Source organism: Delphinapterus leucas, chromosome 12 (assembly GCF_059928025.1).
Source record: "Delphinapterus leucas isolate spDelLeu-1000000601 "Yukka" chromosome 12, BTC_Dleu_Yukka2, whole genome shotgun sequence".
NCBI lineage: Eukaryota > Metazoa > Chordata > Mammalia > Artiodactyla > Monodontidae > Delphinapterus > Delphinapterus leucas.
Genome location: NC_143140.1, coordinates 62,292,606 through 62,319,142, shown reverse-complemented (window position 1 = coordinate 62,319,142; position 26,537 = coordinate 62,292,606). Strand labels below are relative to the sequence as shown.

Here is a 26,537-nt window from a genome sequence, read left to right as displayed (position 1 = left end):
AGGCATAGAATAGTGCCTGACACTTAGTAAGCACAAAATAAATGTTAGCTATTATTATTATTTGTACAAACAAATGACTCAGTGAGGGAGATTTTCTATAAAGTTGCAAGAGAGTTCAGTTTTTTCCTGACATGCATGTTTATTATATTTGCTAGATAGTGCTTCAGCAATAAAACCCATAAAGTATTTTTTGATGCATTGGAGAAGCCATGATTCTATACCTTAATAATTTCTTTAGTGAAAGCATTGATTTATGGGTGAACAAAGTCCAACTAGTTGATAGAGGAGCTGCCTTGTCTAGAAGTTTTAAAAGTGATCCTACAGGAAGGTTAGAGTGATGAATCCACATATGAAATGCATTCCCAGTGTCATTATACGCAAGTTACTATAGCAAAGAAATTGTAGCCAAAAGTTTACAAAGTCCTGCAGGATGTTTTGAATATGGTTAGTTTATAGAAGCAAAAGTAAAAAATATAGTAGTATCCTCATTAAACTTTGTGAGGTGGGGAATGATTATGACATTCTCTTGTGCCATATAAAGATTTATTTATAAATTATGACAAATTAGTTTTTCCAAAATTGAAGATTATTAGTATTAAGATTTATTTTACAAAAGTCAAGTGTTCAAATTTGCCTACCTAATCCATGACTCCAAGTGCCTGTCAGTAATCTGTAACCTAGAGGAATACACACACACGTTCACAATTGAGCTGGCCCTTCAATTAAAAGGACAAAAAATAACTGTCATAAAAGAATCATCTATAATGAAGACTTTAAAAGTGTATTGTTCTGAAATATTTCTGAATGCTATGTGCTTTCATTCCTGAAAACAATGTGCAACATATAAAACCTCTCATCTTACAAACTTTAAAAACTTAGAAACAAAATTTTTAACCATTTACTAATTCTTCCAAAGAATTTCAGTGGGTTTTGAACACAATAGTTAAAATATTAATTAATTAACTATCAACTCTAATCTGTTTAGTTTTTAAAAAACAGTTGTACATTAGGGAAGATAGGGTGTTACTAGCTAACTTCAACATTATCTTTGCAAAATTAGTAGACATTGTTGAAAAATATGCCTCATGATTTAGTGAGAGCGATTAACAATGTACTTTTCCCATTCGGATCAATGTATTTTTGTGAAGCATCATTTTCTGTGGTTTATACTCAGTTTAACCATTTAAACTCAGTTTATAAATCAACTGGATTGTGAAGGAAACAGTTGAATTGCTATAACACAAAGTGTTAAACCAAGATTTAGAAAATAATGAAAACTATTCAATCATTTTTCTCAGTATTGTTAATAAATGAAATAAAATTTTGCTTAAAATATTTTTATTTCAACTTTATTATTTTTAAAGTTTCTACTTTGAGTTTTATAATGCATATGATGCATTAGTAGAGTAAATACACATAACTATATGTACTTTTATGTATTGGCACATGCATCAAATTTATGTTTTATACTTAAATTTTTTTTGTTATGAACACGTGATCAGAATGGTTTAGAGATCACTGATTTAGAGGCTGGTAGGAAAGAGAAAAGATGGAGAAAGAGATGAGTGAACGAGGATCCAACAGAGTACAGTGTTTCTGGAGACCGAGGGGAAAACGTATTAAAAAAATGTGAGGTGGTTAACAGTTATGTGCAGCCGAAAGCTCAGGAACCACGAGGTCTGAATAAAGGCCATGGGATTTAGGACTGATGATTAGAAAGTTATTCGTGAAAATATTTTAAATCAAGTGGTAGGAACAGAAACCAGATTCCATGCAGTAAATACCAGTTAATACGTAAGTGGGAGGGAAGGAAAAGGAGCAGTAAGAATAGATCACTCTCACTGAAGTTTGGCAGAAAATGAATGAAGAAATGGAGAGGCAGAGTCAGAGAATACAGTAGAAGTGGGCAGAGTAATTGAGTCAAGGGCAAAGTGGGAGAGAAAGGGTCACAGTCAGAGGAAGAGGCACTTACTTTATAAAGAGGGCAGGATGCTTTGTAAGTCAGAAAGAAGAAGAGATTAAGTGACTTTCTAAGAAAAGACAAGAAAGCTGTGGAAATTGATTTCAGATGGCCATGATATCAATAAATTAAGTGATTACATAACGCCCTATGATTGAGGAATGCCAGGTTGCAACTGTGAGCTTGATAAAGGAGGAAAAGATTTTGGAACATCATCTATGGATGCCTCACAAGGAACTGAAGCAGAGATCCTCAGATTACTGAGCAACACTGAGGACCCGATGTCACCAGGCAACATGAACTTATGTCAGAGACAAATAGGAAAATTATAAGACTTTTTTTTTTTAAACCAGCAATGAGCTACCTCTTTGTGAGTGAGAGAACAGAAAGTGACTATTAGGGATTGGCAAAGAGAGTGGAATGGAAAATGAGAATCTCACAACCACAGTGAGAAAACTATTAACATGTGGGTTCTAAGGACCCCTTGGGTAGGAAAACAAGTGAGGCAAGGAGGAGGCTGATAGAGTGAAGTGACTTGAAGACTGAGAGGAAAGAACAGGGCTAACTAAGCAAGTGTGAGCACAGAAGAGAGTGCTAGAACTCAAGATCTTGATGATGGAGAAATTCTGAGGAACAATGAAGTCCAAGTTCTGACTGTACTTACAAGAGGTTAAAAAAGAGTAGAAAATAAAGTTCCACAGAGGTGTGAGCATGAAAGTCCTCTGACGTCATGCTGGTAGAGGGATGGCAAAGAGCAGGACAGGAACTGAAGAGGGCATTGTGAGCAAAGTGGGAGAGGATCCTGGAGATGATGGAAGGGTCATGCCAGGACTGTGTAGAAATTTAGAGAAGTTGTTGGATGGTGGTGCCAGACAATGCTTTATAAAGGGGTTGGGGAGTAGGGTGTGTGAGTAGAAAGAGGTCAGAAAGGCAGCCTTCATGGGAAAGGGTTTCAAAGGAATGTTGCCAGGCTTGAGGTGAGGAGGTGGGAAGCAGCGTTTAAGGACTACATCCTATGTTGGTCTCTTGTTCACGATAGCAGGGGATTTTTACATTTTAGCAACACTTTGATGGCAAGAATGCCATTTAACATTTCATATAATGCAAATAGCTGAAGAAATAGTAAATTGTACTCAACAAAATTGTTGCTAGCTCAAATAATAGTATAGCAATGCTTTAAATCAGGTTGCCAGGATGGATGCCTTTCAGAGACTCATGTGAAAGTCTGTGTTCTAACACCCAGAAGGTTAAAAAGATTTCAAATGTAATTTTTAAGAAATGAATTTAGAATTCTTTTTATAGATACAGAACTATTATATGGTACACTGCAGTTCCCATCTGCCATCTGCAGCAAGCATTGCTCTGCTGGACATTTTTCAAATGCTATTCATATGTCTACTGATTCAAAACTAATTTCACCAAAAACTAATCTAAACAAAAAAAGTGTGTCACATAATTTATGTTGCTGGAATTTCTGTTCTCCAATTCAAATTAAGATTAATTTTCCTGCCCTTTGGCCACAAATTACCCTTACAGAGTCTAAGAGTTAAGATTTTCCAATTAAGATAGGAGCCGTGAAAGTTATAAATAATAACCATGTAAATTAATACTTTTAAAATTTTCAGGAAGGCAAAATAAAGAAAAAGAAGAAAATTTATTTATACACAAAGAGCTATTCCCGTGTTCATAACAGCAACGCTATAAGTAAGGCAACCTTGGTATTTTGTAGGGGATGCACTTGTCACAGCAGCTCTAAAATAGAAAAAGTTTTTGCACAATTGTCCATTATCTAATGAGGCAAACATCTTTGAGGGCAGCCAGACTTCTCATTTATTTCCTTAAGAATAACAAATGTATAGGTTAGCTGTCTCTTCTGACCTTATTTTAAAATAAAGATATGTTGGTTAAGCATTTACCTCAAGTGTCCATTTCATCTTTGGCTAAATTCATAGAATATTAGAGTGGCAAGAAGTAGATTGAATTGAGCTTGACAGAACAGTGTAAAGAGGTTCTCTGCCCTGAGAGTCTGGAGGAAAATTCTTAAATTTCTTTCAATCAAGGTGTGTGATTATATTGAGTTCTTCTTGCATTTGAAGCTAGGATTTGATTTTTCCCAAGGCAGCGGCCAAATCAACGTCACATCAGGATGGTGGGACTTCTAGATGTCAAATTGTCTAGTTGCCAGTTTTCAGCAAAGAGAGAACAGTGCAACTGAAATATGTGAGTAGTTATAATATCTTCCTTTAGTACATAATATGTTCTGGAAACAGGTCTTTGAAAGTAGGCTTAAAGGTTTAAAGTAGGCTTAATAGTAAATGAAGGGCTTCTTTCCCAGAAAACATCGTATAATCTGTGATGTATGATGTATGATGGGTGATAAGATCTCTAATCACAGTTCCAAAAGGGACAGTCTTCTTTGGATCTTGTCCCAGCAAGTCTAGCAGGAAGAGGAGGTCCTTGAAGGGCAGAGATGGAAGGTTCTCATCTCTTATCAGGGAAGCAGATACAGGCATCTTTCTTTTCCATGGGCCAATTGTCTCTTCTCTGACCCAAAGGAAAGGGCAAGGCAAATAGAAAACCCCAACTCTTTTAAATGTCTGAGCTTCTGATGATACATGCAGCAGGCTGGGAAAAGGGGGCTTGGTCCCACCTGGTAATCACAATTAGGTGCAAGAGCATCTAAGTGTCAAGCCACATGCATGCACCTGGGACTGTTGCTGAGGCCCCCAGTCAGTCGCCAGCTCAGAGCCCGGCCAGTGTGATCCCAACGGAAGAAGAAGGTGTGCATGGTTGAGGGGGGAAGAGCCCTGGCTGAGGAGCGTAAGTGATGCCAGCAAAGGGTCTCACCCAGGAAGGCCACAGCCTGAAGCTCTGGGAATGGGAAAGGTGGAGATGGTCTTCTGATGGGCTGAAGAAATGAGGCCTGCCTACTACAGGCCTGGGCAACCCCCATGCCCTCCCACCCACTGCCCGCAAACAACCTAAGGCTGGAAGGGACAGGAACGGTGTCCAAGGTGGCTTGTCTTTGGAATTGGGCGGAGGAAGCTCAAAAGCAGTCTCTTTCAATTGGTATGAAGAATGTTTTCTTTGCAGAAAGGGCAGTTAATTTGTATACATGGATAATTGTGTGAAGCCTCAGATTATTGTCTGAAAGAGAGGACTATTTATATGGATTGATGAATTTTAGATTATTTTTCAGTTTATAGTCTTGCTTGTTTAAATATTTTCCTCAGGAAAAAAACCCAAACATTTGCCTCCATTTAATTGAATCTGTATAGTGCACAATGAGAATTTATTACTTTTTCTAAACCACTTGATAACCTTCTAAATTATTTATGGTGATTCAACCATATAACAAACAAAACAGAAAACACATGCAAACACACACATGCGTGCACACACACACACACACACACACACATTAGAAAGACTATATAGAGGATTACATGTTCTCCCGGAATGATAATTTGATTGTGCACAGCAAACCTGTATTTCTTGTGGTTGGATTTTGATCCTTTATTTTAATGTATAGGCTCTGAATTATTGTTACTATTGTTTTTGTCTTAAGTAGAATTTAATTCTGAGGAAGAAAGTTCATGAGAAATTTTTTCCTGAATATCATTTGAAATTTCTTCTCAGCTATCCCTTGAGTTCACTACTCTGAAATGAAAAAGTACAGGCAGTGGAAAGGAGCAGTTGTTTATATAAGCAGAGAAAGAGGTCACTTTTTTTAGTCTGTTAGGAGAGTGATTGACTTTTTGCAAAGTAAAAAGTAAAGTACATTATCTGGGATACTTCATGTCGTTTTAAATGAGGATGATGTTTAGTCCCTGGGCCAAGACAGTCCCTATATGGCTTTCTAAGTTTGAAAAGCAAACCTTATTTGCCCTTGGGGAGAAAAGACACAAAGTGAATGTAATCATGAACTGGGAATCTCAATAAATTGTTTGGAAAAGGGTAATTTTTACCCAGCAACATGGCCTGAGGTATGAGATGAAAGATAGATTTGAAAAAGTCTTTCAATGTTTTTCATAGACATCTAGGTTGACTTTTTTGGGGCAGTGTTTATTTGTTCCTTTCTTTGTACATGAGGAAAATATCCAGTACCTTGTAATTGGATCATTGCTTTCAGCAGGAACACTAAAAGCCGTACTCAAACTCCAAGCCAAGAATAACATGAAAAATAATTTAATAGTCATTTTATATTAGCAGACAGGATGTTAATGACTCATTTCTAATGACAAGTTAAATGGAAATTACACAAAATGAACAGGATCTATTTTTCAAGTACTATAGAGTGGTCACAAAGGTCCGAGGCCTGCCAGTTCAAATTTATCTGTGTTCCTCTCTATTCTTTGCACACATCTTATTTTTCTCATTTTTCTATGGACTTGATCTTCAGGTTGAAAGCTTGACATCACTGCAGCAGTGCCTGACAGAGGGTTTTATTGCTTCTATTATTATCAGGCCACAATCTCATGCCTCAGGAATATGTGTATACACACTCTGTTCTTAAGTTCTCACTTTCCCTGGCATCACCATTATTTGATTTATAATTTCCATAGATAGTAACCAGTCTAACTTCAATCAGACATATATATGGGATGTTACATAACCATAGTGTTTGCAATGATTGCAGCAATGAGTTCATTTAAAAGCATGGGATTTGTGATGTGTTTTTTTAATGGATAAAAGAAGTTAAAAATGTGTGTGCCTTTCGACTATATAATAAGTTTTACTGTTAGGAGTGAGTGGCTATCACTCCTAACATGTGAACATGTGACTATGTATTGGTCATTGATAAGCTGGCCTCTTTTTCTTTAAAAGTCATAAAAATTAAGTCTGTATATTATTCATGCATTTCTTCATTCATTTAATGTATAGCTATTTAATATTTACTATATTTAAATGCTGAAATAGGGACTAAGAATGGTGAATAGGAAAGACATAGTCTTTATTTTCAGTGGATTTCTATTTTAATCAGAAGATAGACACTAAACATTAAACCAGGTATTATTTAATTGCATTTGTGAAAATTGCTGAGGAGAAACTTGTAGGAGCCCCGGACTTAGTAAAATTAAGGAAAAAGAGTTAGTGAACAATGTTCTAGGCAAATGAAATAGCTGAGCCACAAGACAGGAGGGGAGAGGGGTGGGATTGTAGAGCTAAAGGACATTAGAATTGGAGTCCAGAGTGCTTGTCATGGCATACAAACCCCTGCCTCATCCCATTTCATAAATCTCTCCCCACCCACCCCTGGAATCATAAACATACACAGTAGATGGTAAATTAAGCCACGTGATTGTTGGGATTACCTAGGGGTGGTAAAAAGAAAGCTGGGTCAGTAACAAAACCTTGAGAAACTTCTACAGTCAATGTTTAGGTAAAGGAGGTTGAACCAGCAAAAAAGACTAAGAATGATTGGTCAGAAGCCAAGCATAAGGAGGTGACTAGACACAGCATATACTGCTGATGGGAAAAAGGTAAAGTCTGACAGATTACAGACCAGACTTAAGTTTTAGAACTAGGATGGATGCTATGTAGAGAAAAATAGGAAAAGATTCTAGAACACTAGTGGATCTGAGGTCCCAATGAGATCCAAGTATAGTCTTGGTGAAAGCACTCTAGGAAGTGAGAGCATTCGCTGTAGTAGAGAGAGAGACACTCTACTTGAGGACAGGAGATTAGGTGAGAGAGGAGGACATTTAGTGATTTTGAAAGTGGAAAATGTTCAGGTTATGTCAGGTTTCAGACTTGACTCTGGGCGTGAAAGGCTAAGGTAGAGAAATGAAAAGTTCATTTGTAATAAGGAGATCCAGTCAAGGTGTTGAATGGAATGTTTGTGTAGATGTGAACATCATTCAGGATCATGGGGCTAGAAGAGAAAACAATAATCCAGTCTTTTTATGAAGGATGAATTGTGACTAGAGATTAGTAGGTAAATGATACCAGCAATAAAGGAGATAGTGCATAGCTAGATGGCAAGAATGTCAAAGCAGCAGGGATTTTTTGAAAGGAGTTAAGGATGCAATGGACAGCACTAGGTGCCAGAGTATCATCAGCCTGAGGGTATCTAGGGTGTTGAGGAATAAGCAGCCATCTTCATTTGCAACAGAAGTGCTGTCCTCAGTGGAGAGTGGAATTTTAGTCAAGGTTGGAAGGTAGAGGAAATGTTCTGAAAGAAAGTTAAGTATGCAGTGAAATTTCCAAAGGCACAGTGGAAGAATCTGAGAGATAGGAGAGAAGAGAGGGAGAGAGAGATGGGGGCAGAGTGGGAGGTGGGGTGGGGCAGGGAACTGGTGCTCAGTGGAGAGCAATTGGCAGTAAAAAATGGAGCATTATGGGAATTTTATTGTAGCAGAAAATCAATACCTGGAGATGGTTTGAAGACTCAGGGACCTGGAGGGAAGGGCTAAGGAAACAAGGATTAGAGAACATGTCAGGGTTAGTAGCTTAAGAGATGACTGCCTCACTAGGGCCTGGGAACAGGAGCTTGGCTGTAATAACTAAAGCAAAGAAGAGCCTGGAAAGCCTGACAGAGCTTCACTAGAGGAGACCAAAATGTGGGGACTACCTCTAGCAAAGTGGGATTTTTAATTGTTGAAATGCTAATAGGCTAATATTAGCATTAAATGCTAATATTATAAAATGTCCAACCTCATGGAAGCAACCTAAGTGTCCATTGACAGACGAATGGATAAAGAAGATGTGGCACATATATACAATGGAATATTACTCAGCCATAAAAAGAAATGAAATTGAGTTATTTGTAGTGAGGTGGATGGACCTAGAGTCTGTCATACAGAGTGAAGCAAGTCAGAAGGAGAAAAACAAATACTGTATGCTAACACATATATATGGAATCTAAAACCAAAAATGGTTCTGAAGAACCTAGGGGCAGGACAGGAATAAAGACACAGGCGTAGAGAATGGAGATGAGGACACGGGGAGGGGGAAGGGTAAGCTGAAGTGAGAGAGTGGCATGGACATATATACACTACCAAATGTAAAATAGATAGCTAGTGGGAAGCAGCCACATAGCACAGGGAGATCAGTTCGGTCCTTTGTGTCCACCTAGAGGGGTGGGATAGGGAGAGTGGGAGGGAGACACAAGAGGGAGGAGATATGGGGATATATGTATATGTATAGCTGATTCACTTTGTTATAAAGCAGAAACTAACACACCATTGTAAAGCAATTATACTCCAATAAACATGTTAAAAAGGAAAAAAAAAAAAAAAGGAGAGAAAAAATAAATAAATAAAATGTCCAACCTGCCAGAGGTTTGTACCAAGAAACACCAGGCCTTTGCAATACTTGATCCATTCTGACCAAGAGTTCATTTTCTCTCCTCAACCTTTCATGTTAAGCTTTCAGGTTTAACAATTTTATTTAAATTCTGCGTTTCTTCTCTGAAGTCTGGGATATACTATAAATTACATAATTTGCATGAACTTTTTCTAACATTTCAATTCCTGACTTAATATCATTCAATTCCTCACTTAATATCATCAATTGAATTTGGTATGAAAAAGCAGGAAGCTACATTCCTTCTTTAATCTAGTTTATTGCTCAGTATTGAGAAACTATGATTTAATACTCATCTAATAACTTGAAATAATAATACTTTTTCCAAAGTATCTAATTCAAAATCAGGAAAAGTATTTTTTTTCAAAGCTATGTGATAGTACATGCTTGACAATAAATTTAAAAATTCATATCAAGTGATGGACTTAGCTTTCTGTGGGCTGTGGATGAGTCAAATGTAAACAAGCGTAGTGGGTTAGTTCTAGTTAATATCAACATTCAAACTCTGATCTTTTGAGTTGTCCCTGGTAGTACCGTCAGGATTCCATCTTTTGTCATTTAAGAAGGAATTTGAGAATTATCTACAAATGACTTACCACACTCTTAATTCTCTGCTTAAACAGTTTAAGAAATTGTAGTTGAACAATTTAGAGACTAAGTTATATTTATGTTTATATTCTCACAATACTCCTAGTATCTGGGATACTATATATAAATGGTTGTTGGATGTGCCAGTTATCTATTGCCACGCAATGCTGCATACTCACCAGAAAAACTTAGTGGCACCCAGTAAAAAACACATTTTTCATGAGGCTCTGGGGTTCAGCTGACCTGAATTAGTTTTAGCTGATCTGGGTTGGGTTTGCCCAAATATCTGAGTCTCTTCTGGCTGTTGGTTGTCTTAGCTTGGATGACTAGGGTAACATGATTCTGTTTTCTGTCCTGCTCGACCTCCAGAAGACTAGTCTAGGCATGTTCTCATGGCACAGGGGAAGGACAAGAATGAGCAAAACCAATTGTGCAAGCATCTTTCAACTCTCTGTGTCACATGTGTCAATATTCCGTTGGTCCAGAAAAAATCACATGGACAAGTCAAAAGTCACAGTAGGAGGGTACTGCAAGATTACACAGAAAGGACATGTATACAGAGAGAAGTGAAGAATTGGGGCCATGGGTGCAACTGGTCCACCACATTGAATGAATAAATGAACAAATGGATCACAGAATGATGGGAAGAGCACTGGGCTAAGGGTTGGGAGACATATCCCTGAGGCGTGGGTGGCACTGTTCATTCTATTAATTTGGGTAAATTGTTTAATCATTCTGGACCCTAATTTCCTTATTGGCTCTTTCCAAGCTTTAAAAGCCTTTGATTCAAGCTTTTAATGAATATTTAATGAATTTAATGCTGTACACAGTCTGTAAGAGAAACTTAAGGAAAGTTGTTCATTATGCTATCCTTTAGTGAACCAAAATGGCTAGTGTGGATGGCCAAAATTCACTGGCTACTTTTGACTCTATGAATCTGAATTTTTTTTTTTTTTGAATCTGAATATTTTGTAATCAGATTCAAACTGAAAAACTTCTATTCTGAATTTCGCTATGAAGCAATGTGCTGAAAGTTCAGTTTCCTTTTTAGGTCTTTCGTGTTTGTTCCTATCTGATGATTCTTTTGAAGAATACAATATGTCAGTACTACATCAAACACGATGACATTTCTTATATGTGAGATGTGTTTTAGAGTCCATTGATGTTTTGCCTTAATAATTCATTGTTAGGATGAATTATCATTCTAAAATTGACTAGAGGAGCTTTATCAAATTTGTATAACGCTGGTAAAAATGTGGGTTATTTTAAAGTAAATATTATGATTAGTTTTATAATATAAAAGGTACAGATAATACAAAATGAATCCTCTTCATTATATAATAAATAATTATGTAATATGTAATGAAATGCTGGATTACTAAACTATCAGAATAAAAACTGAGTGAAAAAGTTGTAAATAAAAATATTTTATAAGCTCCACAAGAAGAAAGTAATATACACAAATGGTCTCTGAAGATGATATTCTGTGTCTGAGATGACTTCTTATTTTAGTCACTTAGATTGCCTAAAAAATTCAACACCTAGATTACCAAAATAGGTTGATGAAGATATAATCTGTAACTCACTCTGACATATAGAATGTTCTGTTTCAGATATACAGAAATAACTTGCCATATGATAAATGTTTATCCTTGTCCTACCTCTGGGAAACATTTAGTTTGGACTGATAATTTACTTGTGAAATCAATCACCCAGCCTATGTCATTTCAGAGTCTCCATGTAGACAGATCCAAGAAGCTGCACTCAAGTCAAGCTGGCCTGGATTCCAAAGTACCAGTTGGTTGTCAAAATGATTTGGCTGATCTGGAGAAAGAGAAGAGAAAGACTGGGAAAACTGCAGTAGCAGGCACCAGTGCAACCACAGGTCCGTTAAGCCACATGATATTGGCTTTAACTGCCTTTATAACAGATGCGCAATGTACAGCTTCTTACTGCCATTTTATTTGGAATATATGACGTAGTCAAAGTGATGGACCTGACCTGCGAATCTCACTGAAATTTAGTTTTAAGTGAAGCATAGTATTAAGCACTCATATTGATGATAGGTCTGTTCATTGTTTGCTGTTATTAGGTTTTTCTTCTCATTTATGGTTTTCATGGCCAAGGAAGTGTTCTATTTTAATGTTGCTTTTATTATCATGACAGTAATATGTTTAAATGTTTGCTAAAATTAACAAGAAGGTTTAATGGCTTGAGAAGATGTCAAAATAATTGAGATGCTTTTAATTTTAAAAGTGTCAGATGAGTGACCTAATGCAGACTTGAATTATAATAGTTTAGTTTATAGAGATGGCGATCTGATATTTTTCATCTCTACTAAAAGCAAAACAAAAGAAAATGGACTTGTGGAGAAGTTGATATCATTCAATTAAGCTACCCAGACTAACTTCCATATTGTGGAAATCTTGGATGAGTTAGCACGGGAAATGAGAATTTTCTTTCTTGGCAATATTTTAAACACACCAAAGAAGCTCAATTTCATTATACTTTATCTTTAAAACTTCACATTTCATTTGTAGATAAGTTGAAACTGTAATTATTCTTAAGCATATGATTTGTTCTTTTCCCCTCCTTATTTGATTTTGTAGCCAGCACTCTTTTTTCCTCCCAGGGCATGTAAAAGTCAAAATACTACATATAAAGTCTCTAAAGTGTTTCTGCTGAAACTCTGTACAATTTGGGTTCTTTCATGTAGTTAACTTACTGGCTTCTGACACTCCTATAAAAATATCCCATAGAGCTTTTCTTATTGCCTTTTCATTGACTCTTTCTGAATGATAAAAATGAAATTCTGTAAAGGGCTTTGAAAACCATGCATATTGCAATTCCTCCAAATTTCAAATACTAACCAAGTGTGACTATAAAAGAAACAACTACTGCAGTGAAGATTACTGCACTGTGTTGAGTCTCAGGCTGTTATTAATTCATTGGAAACTATTTTTTCCTTAAGATTATGGATCCTAAAAGGTACCAGATAATACAATTGCTGAGATCAAAGTTTTTGTTTCAATCATAGGAAAACTTATTATCTGATCTTCCCCTGTGTGTGCATCTTCCTGGGATGCTATGTGACAGCCCCAAGTTTGCGCTCTGAATGAATAGTGCAGAGTATGTTACAGACCAGGGCAGAAACTGCTTTGAACCTATTGCCTATTAGTGATGGTTTAAGAAAAAAAGAGGACCTGAAATTAAAGTGATGGTTCTACTAACCATCACTTAGTAGTGATGGTTAGTAGTAAGACTTACTAACTTTACTCAAGAGAGTAAAGTGAAATCTCCTTTCTTACATTAATTTCAACATGCATTTATTTAAAAATTACCTAGTATGTGGATCTGGGCAATATTTTCACTTGCTTTCCCATTTGAAATTACAATAAATTATAGAGTCTATCTTCATTATGAGTTATAATTGAATGACAATTCCATACATAAAAATACAAAAGTAAAGCAGAAATATAATTCTTCAAAATTCATTTTTTTCTTGTGAAATATTATATATTTTCTTCATTAAAAAAACCTCTTTTGATCTGTACTTAACATTTACTGTACTTGGAATGGATAGCTCATCTGTGAATATTCATTAACCACCTTGGAGTTCAGGATAAGCAAATCATACTCTTTCTGAGCTTTCTCCTCTTTTAAAATTTGAGACATAAGTCAGTCATTTCCTAAATTCTCTTTGGATGAAAATGGCAGTTTTAGAGGCTCTGTGGCGTATCACAGAGAAAACAAAGCAAAACAAAACAAAAAAAACGTATTAAGACAGGGGAGCTGCATCTCCAGTTTTGCTCCTTCTAGACACCCAGACCTTATTCTTTCAGTTAGATGAAGTGGAACCATCTCAGATGTGTATCTAATAATTATACTAAAGGGAAGTCTTCATTTTGAAATCCTCCGTAGACAACTAGAAGATTCGCTGTAAATGGCTGAACACATGTTATCTAATGAGAGTTTGCTCTGTTGAAGCCAGGAGCACAGGAAACTCTACCTCCGGATTGGTGCTGTCATTCCCAGCTCCTCTTCAGTTAAGAAGCTGGTGAAAATGCTTCACCAGATCTCATGGGTGACCTTCCTCTCTGGGTCCCTGATTCACTCTGCTTACTCAACAAGGCCCATGTCTTATTTGGGGAACATTGTTATTAAGTCTGCACGTTGTTTTGTCCATAAATTACTAAACGAACAGTTCTTTAAAAGTAGGATGATTAAGTGGTTAACTTTTGGAGTCTGAACTTAAGACTGCTGGGTTTAAACCTTGGCTCCCCTACTCGCCAGCTGTGTACCATGTCTCTATCTCTTTATTTGTAAACTTGGGTTAGTAATAGCGCTACACCATAGGCTATTTTGACAACTACATTAGATAAAATAGGTTAAAGTTAGTATAGTACATAATAAACTCCAGTTGAATCATAGCTATGCTAATTAACTTCTGCATATTTATGAGTTGATGGCCAAGGAAAAATTTGCTTCCTGACAGTATATTTTGCAAAGTGCTGGCTGTGACCACCTGATGTGGCTCTTGCAGTCTCTGAGTTTCTGTCTGTACTTTTTTCCTTTGAGAACCTGTATCCTCTTGGGAATTTCCTCTATGAATTCTATGGATATGGGAAGTGATTAGAAATCTTTTGGAGATGAGTCACTGAGTCCTCTGAGTCTAAGAAACAATACAATTGTGCAGAGGCATGGAAGCCCTGAGCCTCCCTAATGGACCCCTTCCCCTCCTTAACTCAGCTGCAGTAGCTCAGGAAGAGCACAGAGCTTCCCTGTTTAATCAGTGGCAGTGCTATTGTTGGTAGATGACATGTGTTAAGTGCAAATGTTTGTTTTAAGCTGTTTGTTTTATGTCCAGTTCCCAGGATGAACTTGCAAGTGGAAAGTTTATTGAGAAGTACTCTCAGGAACAACACATAAGGCAGAGGAACGAAAGCAGGTCTGAACAGAGGGAGAAGTGAAATCATAATAGAGTCACAAGAAAGACCTCAGCTGATCACACAGGGAGCTCTGGAGCTGGCGTGGCTCTTCAGAGTTGTCTTGTATTAAGGCGAGGGGACCAGGTTTTTATAGCCCCTGCTTCAGTCGATCATTGGAAGCAGCTGCCTTTGAGAAGGGGGCATGACTGTGGGCAAGGTGACTTCCTTTAGCCAAAGTCATTTGGTATCAGAGGATTATCATTTAGTTGTGAGAAGGATCTGATTATTATGTAGGTCACACATTAATTGCAGAGATTGCTTCTGGTGATCTGACTGGCTAAATAGAAGGCCGTTTTCTTTTTTCCTCTTTATGTGTGTATCTAGAAACTGCGATCTTTGCCAGAAAGGATAATCTTTTTTTTTTTTTTTTTTTTTTTTTTTTTTTGCGGTACGTAGGCCTCTCACTGTTGTGGCCTCTCCCGTTGCGGAGCACAGGCTCCGGACACACAGGCTCAGCGGCCATGGCTCACGGGCCCAGCCACTCCGCGGCATGTGGGATCTTCCTGGACCGGGGCACAAACCCATGGCCCCTGCATTGGCAGGCGGACTCTCAACCACTGCGCCACCAGGGAAGCCCCGAAAGGATAATCATTTAAAATTTACCTATTTGGTTTTACTCTACATAAATGTTCTCTACTTAGTAAATTTTATATTCTCCTGATCAACATTCTCTAATGGAATTTCCTTGCTTTTGAAGCTTCTACTATATTCTAATTATTCTTACATCTTTAGACTCATCCTCCATTAATTAGACTTGTCAAGTAGTGAGAAGACCCCTGGGCCAGAAAACAAAAGCAGGTACCATAAGGTCTAGTCCCAGCTCTGTACATCCTAGATGTGCAGTCTTTCACAGGCCATTTTATTTTTCTGAGTTATATTTCCCTCATCAAAATAAGAGGTACCCCAGGAAATTTTTGTGCCCTGTCAATTCTGAAAGCATGTGATTACATGGCCTATTCTGATATCATAGAGTCACGGCGCTGTTGTTCACCTGTAAGTAAGACCCACATAGAAATGATTCACGACATTTAGGGACATTCTTATTATGGTAAATTAAACAGGTAACAGGAAACAAGCTCCATGGAAAAGCTCTTCACCGAGGTCAAGATGGAAGCTAGAAAGAAAGAATGCATTTATAGGAAGGTAAAGAAGTCTTCATACTGAGCTTTAATTCAATCTTATTTTTATTTTTTAACATCTTTATTGGAGTATAATTGCTTTACAATGGTGTGTTAGTTTCTGCTTTATAACAAAGTGAATCAGCTACACATATACATATATCCCATATCTCCACCCTCTTGCATCTCCCTCCTACCCTCCCTATCCCACTTCTCTAGGTGGTCACAAAGCACCGAGTTGATCTCCCTGTGCTATGCAGCTGCTTCCCACTAGCTATTTTACATTTGGTAGTATATGTAAGTCCATACCAATCTCTCACTTCATCCCAGCTTCCCCTTTCCCCTCCCTGTGTCCTCAAGTCCATTCTGTACATCTGCATCTTTATTCCTGTCCTTCCCCTAGGTTCTTCAGAAACATTTTTTTCTTTTTTTTCTTTTAGATTCCATATATATGTGTTAGCATACGGTATTTGTTTTTCTCTTTCTGACTTACTTCATTCTGTATGACAGACTCTAGGTCCATCCACCTCACTACATATAACTCAATTTCATTTCTTTTTATGGCTGAGTAATATTCCATTGTATATATGTGTCACATCTTCTTCATCCATTCATCTGTCGATGGACACTTAGGTTGCTTCCATGTCCTGGCTATGGTAAATAGAGCTGCAAGGAACATTGTGGTACATGACTCCTTTTGAATTATGTTTTCTCAGAGTATATGCCCAGTAGTGGGATTGCTGGGTCATATGGTAGTTCTATTTTTAGTTTATTGAGGAACCTCCATAATGTTCTCCATAGTGGCTGTATCAATTTACATTCCCACCAACAGTGCAAGAGTGTTCCCTTTTCTCCACACCCTCTTCAGTGTTTATTGTTTGTAGATTTTTTGATGATGGCCATTCCGACTGGTGTGAGGTGATACCTCATTGTAGTTTTGATTTGCATTTCTCTGATGATTAGTGATGTTGAGCATCCTTTCATGTGTTTGTTGGCAATCTCTATACCTTCTTTGGAGAAATGTCTATTTAGGTCTTCTGCCCATTTTTGGATTGGGTTGTTTATTTTTCTGATATTGAGCTGCATGAGCTGCGTGTATACTTTGGAGATTAATCTTTTGTCAGTTGCTTCATTTGCAAATATTTTCTCCTGTTTTGAGGGTTGTCTTTTCGTCTCATTTATATTTTCCTTTGCTGTGCAAAAGCTTTTAAGTTTCATTAGGTCCCATTTGTTTATTTTTGTTTTTATTTCCCTTTCTCTAGGAGGTGGGTCACAAAGGATCTTGCTGTGATTTATGTCAAAGAGTGTTCTGCCTGTGTTTTCCTCTAAGAGTTTTATAGTGTCTAGTCTTACATTTAGGTCTTTAATCCATTTTGAGTTTATTTTTGTGTATGGTGTTAGGGAGTGTTCTAATTTCATACTTTTACATGTAGCTGTCCAGTTTCCCCAGCACCACTTATGGAAGAGGCTGTCTTTTCTCCATTGTATATTCTTGCTTCCTTTATCAAACATAAGGTAACCATATGTGCATGGGTTTATCTCTGGGCTTTCTATCCTTTCTATCCTATCCTTTCTATCCTATCCTATATATCCTTTCATTGATATATATTTCGTTTTTGTGCCAGTACCATACTGTCTTGATTACCATAGCTTTGTAGTATAGTCTGAAGTCTGGGAGCCTGATTCCTCCAGCTCCATTTTTCTTTCTCAAGATTGCTTTGGCTATTCGTGGTCTTTTGTGTTTCCATACAAATTGTGAAATTTTTTGTTCTAGATCTGTGAAAAATGCCATTGGTAGTTTGCTAGGGATTGCATTGAATCTGTAGATTGCTTTGGGTAGTATAGTCATTTTCACAGTGTTGATTCTTCCAATCCAAGAACATGGTATATCTCTCCATCTGTCTGTATGGTCTTTAATTTCTTTCATCAGTGTCTTACAGTTTTCTGCATACAGGTCTTTTGTCTCCTTAGGTAGACAAAAGGTATTTTATTCTTTTTGTTGCAATGGTAAATGAGAGTGTTTCCTTTATTTCTCTTTCAGATTTTTCATCATTAGTATATAGGAATGCAAGAGATTTCTGTGCATTAATTATGTATCCTGCTACTTTACCAAATTCATTGATTAGCTCTAGTAGTTTTCTGGTAGTGTCTTTAGGATTCTCTATGTATAGTATCATGTCATCTGCAAACAGTGGCAGCTTTACTTCTACTTTTCTGATTTGGATTCCTTTTATTTCTTTTTCTTCTCTAATTTCTGTGGCTAAAACTTCCAAAACTATGTTGAATAAGAGTGGTGAGGGTGGGCAACCTTGTCTTGTTCCTGATCTTAGAGGAAATGGTTTCAGTTTTTCACCATTGAGAACGATGCTGGCTGTGGGTTTGTCATCTATGGCCTTTATTATGTTGAGGTAAGTTCCCTCTATGCCTACTTTCTGGAGGATTTTTTATCATAAATGACTGTTGAATTTTGTTGAAAGCTTTTTCTGCCTCTATTGAGATGATCTTGTGGTTTTTATTCTTCAGTTAGTTAATATGGTGTATCACATTGATTGGTTTGCGTATATTGAAGAATCCTTGCATCCTGGGATAAACCCCACTTGATCATGTTGTATGATCCTTTTAATGTGCTGTTGGATTCTGTTTGCTAGTATTTTGTTGAGGATTTTTGCATCAATGTTCATTAGTGATATTGGCCTGTAGTTTTCTTTTTTTGTGACATCTTTGTCTGGTTTTGGTATCAGGGTGATGGTGGCCTCGTAGAATGAGTTTGGGAGTGTCCCTCCCTCTGCTATATTTTGGAAGAGTTTGAGAAGAATCAGTGTTAGTTCTTCTCTAAATGTTTGATAGAATTCGCCTGTGAAGCCATCTGGTCCTGGGCTTTTGTTTGTTGGAAGATTTTTAATCACAGTTTCAATTTCAGTGCTTGTGATTGGTCTGTTCATATTTTCTATTTCTTCCTGATTCAGTCTTGGCAGGTTGTGCATTTCTAAGAATGTGTCCATTTCTTCCAGTTTGTCCATTTTATTGGCATATCATTGCTTGTAGTAATCTCTCATGATCCTTTGTATTTCTGCAGTGTTAGTTGTTACTTTTCCTTTTTCATTTCTGATTCTATTGATCTGAGTCTTCTCCCTTTTTTTCTTGATGAGTCTGGCTAATGGTTTATCAATTTTGTTTATCTTCTCAAAGAACCAGCTTTTAGTTTTATTGATCTTTGCTATTGTTTCCATCATTTTTTTCATCTATTTCTCATCTGATTTTTATGATTTCTTTCCTTCTGCTCACTTTGGGGTTTATTTTTGTTGTTGTTGCCCTTCTTTCTCTGATTGTTTTAGGTGTAAGATTAGGGTGTTTATTTGAGAAATTTCTTGTTTCTTGAGGTACGATTGTAGTGCTATAAACTTCCCTCTTAAAACTGCTTTTGCTGCCTCCCATAGGTTTCGGGTCATTGTGTTTTTGTTGTCATTTGTGTCTAGGTATTTTTTGATTTCCTCTTTGATTTCTTCAGTGATCTCTTGGTTATTTAGTAATGTATTATTTAGCCTCCATGTGTTTGTATTTTTTACAGATTTTTTCCTGTAATTGATATCTAGTCTCATAGTGTTGTGGTCAGAAAAGATACTTGATACGATTTCAATATTCTTAAATTTACCAAGGCTTGATTTGTGACCCAAGATATCATCTATCCTGGAGAATATTCCATGAGCACTTGAAAAGAGAGTGTATTCTGTTGTTTTTGGATGGAATGTCCTATAAATATCAATTAAGTCCATCTTGTTTAATGTATCATTTAAAGCTTGTGTTTCCTTATTTATTTTCATTTTGGATGATTTGTCCATTGGTGAAATTGGGTGTTAAAGTCCCCTACTATGATTCTGTTACTGTTGATTTCCCCTTTTATGGCTCTTAGCCGTTGCCTTATGTGTTGAGGTGCTCCTATGTTGGGTGCATAAATATTTATAATTGTTATATCTTCTTCTTGGATTGATCCCTTGATCATTATGCAGTGTCCTTCTTTGTCCCTTGTAATAGTCTTTATTTTATACTCTATTTTGTCTGATATGAGAATTGCTACTCCAGCTTTCTTTTGATTTCCATTTGCATGGAATATCTTTTTCCATCCCCTCACTTTCAGTCTGTATGTGTCCCTAGGTCTGAACTGGGTCTCTTGTAGACAGCATATATTCAGCTCTTGTTTTTGTATCCATTCAGCCAGTCTATGTCTTTTGGTTGGAGCATTTAATCCATTTACATTTAAGGTAATTATTGATATGTATGTTCCTATTACCATTTTCTTGTTTTGGGTTTGTTATTGTAGGTCGTTTCCTTCTGTTGCGTTTCCTGCCCAGAGAAGTTCCTTTAGCATTTGTTGTAAAGCTGGTTTGGTGGTGCTTAATTCTTTTAACTTTTGCTTTTCCGTAAAGGTTTTAATTTCTCTGTTGAATCTGCATGAGATCCTTCCTGGGTAGAGTTATATTGGTTGTAGGTTTTTCCCTTTCATCAGTTTAAATATGTTCTGCCCCTCTCTTCTGACTTGCAGAGTTTCTGCTGAAAGATCAGCTGTTAACCTTATGGGGATTCCCTGGTATGTTATTTGTTGTTTTTCCCTTGCTGCTTTTAATATTTTTTCTTTGTATCTAATTTTTGATAGTTTGATTAATATGTGTCTTGGCATGTTTCCCCTTGGATTTATCCTGTATGGGACTCTCTGCCCTTCCTGGACTTTATTGACTATTTCCTTTCCTATATTAGGGCAGGAATATAGGAAATAATCTCTTCAAATATTTTCTCAGTCCCTTTCTTTTTCTCTTCTTTTTCTGAGACCCCTATAATTCGAATGTTGGTTCCTTTAATGTTGTCCCAGAGGTCTCTAAGACTGTTCTCAGTTCTTTTCATTCTTTTTTCTTTACTCTGCTCTGTAGTAGTTATTTCCACTATTTTATCTTCCAGGTCACTTATCCATTTTCTGCCTCAGTTATTCTGCTATTGATTCCTTCTAGAGAATTTTTAAGTTCATTTATTGTGTTGTTCATCATTGTTTGTTTGCTCTTTAGTTCTTGTAGGTCCTTGTTAAACATTTCTTGTATTTTCTCCATTCTATTTCCAAGATTTTGCATCATCTTTACTATCATTACTATGAATTATTTTTCAGGTAGACTGCCTATTTCGTCTTCATTTGTTTGGTCTGGTGGGTTTTTCCCTTGTTCCTTCATCTGCTGTGTGTTTCTCTGTCTTCTCATTTTGTTTAACTTACTGTGTTTGGGGTCTCCTTTTTGCAGGTGCAGGTTCATAGTTCCCGTTGTTTTTGGTGTCTGCCTCCAGTGGCTAAGGTTGTTTCAGTGGGTTGTGTAGGCTTCCTGATGGAGGGGACTAGTGCCTGTGTTCTGATGGATGAGGCTGGATCTTGTCTTTCTGGTGGGCAGGACCACATCCGGTGGTGTGTTTTGGGATGTCTGTGACCTTTTTATGATTTTAGGCAGCCTCTCTGCTAATGCGCGGGGTTGTGCTCCTGTCTTGCTAGTTTTTTGGCATAGGGTGTCCAGCAGTGTAGCTTGCTGGTCGTTGAGTGGAGCTGGGGCTTAGTGCTGAGCTGGAGATCTGTGGGAGAGCTTTTGCTGTTTGGTATTACGTGGATCTGGGAGGTCTCTGGTGGACCAGTGTCCTGAATTCAGCTCTCCCACCTCAGAGGCACAGGCCTGACACCTGGCCAGAGCATCAAGACCCTGTTAGCCACACAGCTCAGAAGAAAAGTGAGAAAAAAAGAAAGAAAGAAAGAAAATAAATAAAATAAAGTTATTAAAATAAAAAATTATTAAAAATAAAAAAATTAAATGTAATTTTTAAAAAAGGAAAGAAAGAAGAGAGCCACCAAACCAGAAACAAATCCACCAATTATAACAAGCACTAAAAACTGTACTGAAAAAAAAAAAGGACAGACAGAACCCTAGGACAAATGGTAAAAGCAAAGCTATACAGACAAAATCACACAAAGAATCATACACATACACACAAAAAGAGAAAAAGGAAAAAATATATATATCTTTTGGGAAGTCTGAGGTCTTCTGCCAGCGTTCAGTACATGTTCTGTAGGAGTTGTTCCACATGTAGATGTATTTCTGATGTGTTTGTGGGCAGGAAGGTGATCTCCATGTCTTACTCCTCCGCCATCTTGAAGGTTTCTCCCAGGCTTCTTTTAAACGCTAGTTTAACTAGTGCCTTCTCTAGGGCAGTGTTTAATAGCTTCTCCTGCTAAATGCTTCTATTTTTGCTGGTGATTCTCAGCTGAATCAGATCATTGCTCTTTCTGCTTGTGTTGGAGGATCTCCTGCAGAGTCAGGGGGTGGCTGTGGCTCACCACAGGGACAAGGGCACTCTCAACCTTAATGTTTAAACCTCAGATTTTCCTTTATGATGGGAAACAAAGCATAAGGCACTTCTCTATTAAAACTATTTTGAGAATTAGACAATGTTCTATTTTAAAGACCTTGACTGAATGACTGAATATCTGTTATCAAGAGTTTGGTACTTTAGGGCTTCCCTGGTGGCGCAGTGGTTGAGAGTCTGCCTGCTGATGCAGGGGACACGGGTTTGTGCCCCAGTCTGGGAAGATCCCACATGCCGCGGAGCAGCTGGGCCCGTGAGCCATGGCCGCTGAGCCTGCGCGTCCAGAGCCTGTGCTCCGCAACGGGAGAGACCACAACAGTGAGAGGCCCGCGTACCGCAAAAAAAAAAAAAAAAGTTTGGTACTTTAGAAATAATAAAATGTATCCTTGTTTCTCAATTTAAAAAAATGTGGACTTCAATAATTCACTGTTATTCTAGATAATGTATAATTCTAAGCACAATAATTACTTTTACTCCTAAGGACTAAATAAATCATTGTTTAAGATATTGGATACTTTCAAACTGGTAATCCTAAAATCTGGTATATCTTTTGTTCTTCTACTTAACATCAATGCAGATTTTTCATAATGTAAACAAAATGATGACACCAGTAGAATTTCCCTTACATTTCCAGGGAATACTGTTTTCGGTTTAGAAATACTGACAGCCTAAAGTAAAACGTTATAAGATTGTTCTTCATTTTATAGCAACCTATTTCCCTCCTTTTGGAAGGCTTAAATGTTTAAGAATATGCTGGAAGAAGAACCGCAGTCATTTCATTCTTTGAACAATTCTGAAATATCATTTCCTATTAGGCAGTTGTGTAAGTACTGACAGCCTTGACCCTCATCTTCCCTAGAGATTAATTTATTTCCTGCAGTGCTTGCTTTTCTTGGAAAATCTGACTCGTCAGCCTTCACCAATGGGAGATCTCATCAGCAGAATGTTAATTATAAAGCAAAACAATATACCACATTGAAAGGGAAAAACAACTCTCCAGGCAATGCAACCTTTTTCTTTTCTTTTCTTTCCACTTCGTTCTTTCCTCAGTCTGTGGCTGGACAGGAACATTATCCCCTAGGGAAACATTCGGCGAGATGGTGGGGTATAGAGGAAATGTGCAGGCTTTGCCACCAGACAGACCCAAGACCAAACTCTAAGTCAAAGAATGTTGAATTTCTTTGGGATTTTGTTTCTTTATCTGTAAAATAAAGATAAAAATACCTGCCTCACATGAAATTCTATAATGAGACTGGCACAGTGTAGACACTAGAAAATTATTCTTATTATTATTATAGCCTTCATTTAGCACCTACTGCATATTGATTGCTGTGGCATAATATTAACCATGTCTCATATTAGTTTATAAAGGAATCTATTAGAAATTTGAAGAAATATATCTTTCAGCTTTAGGAGTTAGGCATATGAGACCAAGACACCTTACTGAGATAGCCTAGTTGAAGTCTTACTCTTCATTTCCTTTCTCTTCTCATTACTACTCATTTTTTTCATAATGCTCGCTAGATACTTATGAAATTACTTTTTTCACCAATAAGTTCTTTAAAAACTTCAAAAGCATTCTCTAAAATAAAAATTGTCAATTTCTGTTTGATTCAGTCTCAGAAATAAAACTTTGGTGAGTTAAATCTTGAGACAAAGAAGATCGTCAGCAAAGATTGTGGCAGCAAAGTAGAGATAAAGTTGAGAGATACCAAATGAAGAAACAAAATCAATTGTTTTAAGCCCAGAATGATCATTATTTCAGTAGTATGATTATGATTAACAAGTCTGTTTAAGTAAATATCTTTTTTCTTATTTCTCCCATGTGATTTTATGATTTGTGTGCAATACTAGAAAGAAAAGCAATTGAAGCATTAGATGATAAAACAGAAAAAGAGATGTCATGGTGTAAACCCATAACAACTGAGACCTGATACAGGGCTCCTACAGGAGACAGGAGCTCTGTGCATGGAGTGCAAATTACGATAGGTACTATTCTTTCACATGGCAAAATAATATTTTTCTTAAGACCAGTGACAGTATCTTAACTTGGGTAGAACAAGGGATTGGATCGATATGGTGACCTCTGCCTTTCACATTTATGGAGTCACGTGCAAATCATTGATTGATCCTTTTTAATGGTAAACGCATTTTTTGAAACTGTAGAGTTTTCCTATAAATAATAAGTTCTTGAGCCTCTCCCCAATTTCCTAATTTTCCTTATTAATAACTTCAATGTTATCATTTTAAATTTCCTTTCCTTTTTTTTTCTAAACTTTTTTCTTATTGGCAAGTGACAATCTTTTTTTTAATCCATTATTTCAGTCAATTCTGGTTCTTACTTCATTCTTGAGACCCATCTTTATTTTGATCAATGAATTAAGCAAAGCAAAAAGGAACTGATGACTTTCAAAATTTATCTCAGTGAGTCTCTAAGTTCTTGCGCATAAAAATTCACTTAATGCGTATGTTAAAAATACATATTCTTGGGATGTGCTCTCTAGAGTGGGGTTGGCAACCTCTGGTGGTGGGTCAAATCTGTCCCATTGCCTGTTATTGTACTGCCCCCAAGCTAAAAATATTTGTGTTTTTTTTTAAAGTTGAAAAAGAAAAGAATATTTCCTGACACATGAAAATTATTTGAAATTCAAATTTCAATGTTTATATAAAGTTTGATTGGACCACAGCTATGCTTATTCATTTACACATTGCCTGTGGCCGCTTGTGTGCTGTATCAGCAGAACTGAGTAGTTTTGACAGAGACCATATGCAAAGTCTAAAATTTTTACTGTCTGGCCCTCTAGAGGACAAGTTTGCTAACCTCTGCTCTAGAGAATCTGATTCAGAAGTTCTGAGAAAGGAACTAGGAATTGCTTTCAACGTGTTTTTTGGGTGATTGTGATACAGGGATCTTTGACGACACTTTGAAAGGTAATGCAGTAGAAGAATTGTGAACAACCTGTCTCTTCTTCTCCCCTTCTCTTCATCACACCCACTCCATCAGCAAACCCTATTGGCTTTATCCTCAAACAGTATCTAGAATTTGTCTATTTTTTACCTTGTTCACTGCTATCAACCTAGTCCAAGCCATCATCATTTTTCATCTGGATTCTTGTTATTGGCTTCCTAACCAGTCAATCTTCTTCTGCCCTTGCCTCAATATTGTCCATTCTCAACATGACAGCCAGAGTGAATGTGGTAAAACCTTAGTCATGTCATGTAACTCTTTTCTTCAAAGTCCTCCAGTGGTCTCTCTACTTCTCTTTTCTCTCTATTCTAGCTACATTGGCTTCCCACTGTTCCTCAGAAACGCTAGGGGTGCTCCATCTTCAACACCAACACAGGCTATTTTCTCTAAGTGGTATAGTCTTCCCCCCAGAGATCTACATGGCTTTTATCTTTGTCTCATTTAGGTCTTTCCTTAGCCATTACCTTCTTGGTGATTCCTTCCATACACACCTTATTTAAAATTGTAATCTCTTTATCTGGGACTACCAATCTCCCTTATGCCAGCTAACATGCTACACACTTTGCTTCTTTATTTTGATTGTGAGCCACTTTCCCCACATGAGGGCACCATGAGGACAGGAATTTTTATCCATTTGCTCTATCTTTAGATTTAAAAGAGTTCCTGGCTTACTGTGGGTTCTCAATAAATATTTCTTGAATAGCGAAATGAACCCCAAACTCCCATTCTGTACTGGACAGATAATGTATGACACTTATCAAACATGCAAAAACAGTTGCCAGGGGTATAAATATACGAGTCATCTTTGAAAAATGATGTAATATCTTGTAACCACCACAGATGAGAAGAAGAATAAAGCAGCTATTAACTTGTATCATTTGTTTTTTCAATCTCAACCAATAACTTAGTTACAAAAGATGCTAAAGGAAAGAAAGTAGAGGATGGGTACAAATATTAAAATGGGTACATGGATGAAAATTCAGTTGAAAATGTTTGGAAGAGATTTCAGGAAGTTTTACAAACAAGCTGCTTCCTAAAGCAGGTAGATGTGCTTACTGCAAGTTTTACTGTTCACCATCAGGTTGAGCAATTTGAGGACAGTGGCACTCAAAGTTCCCAAAAGGGAAAATGTAGGGCGTGACTAGCCTTGGTTCAAGTAACTGTTTAGGAAACACCAGCTTTATAAGAGAATGTAAAGCATTTTTAGATGTAGCTGAACTGGA

At 37.1% G+C, this 26,537-nt stretch overlaps 1 protein-coding gene across 5 annotated transcripts in view; it reads left to right on the top strand.

Annotated features, from left to right (window-relative positions):
* THEMIS (thymocyte selection associated) overlaps positions 1-26,537 on the top strand; it is a 173,031-nt gene that overhangs the window by 135,148 nt on the left and 11,346 nt on the right. For 3 of the 5 annotated variants that reach the window (XR_016395200.1, XM_022556242.2, XM_022556273.2), the window contains one exon: positions 11,573-11,741. The exons of 1 other annotated variant lie outside the window; for it this stretch is intronic. Coding sequence is in view for 3 of the 4 variants with exons in the window: in XM_022556242.2 (XP_022411950.2) it covers positions 11,573-11,741 (169 nt within the window). In the remaining variant the exon portion in view is untranslated. The remainder of the gene's footprint in view (positions 1-11,572; positions 11,742-26,537) is intronic. One more of the 5 variants, XM_022556261.2, reaches the window with a different exon arrangement.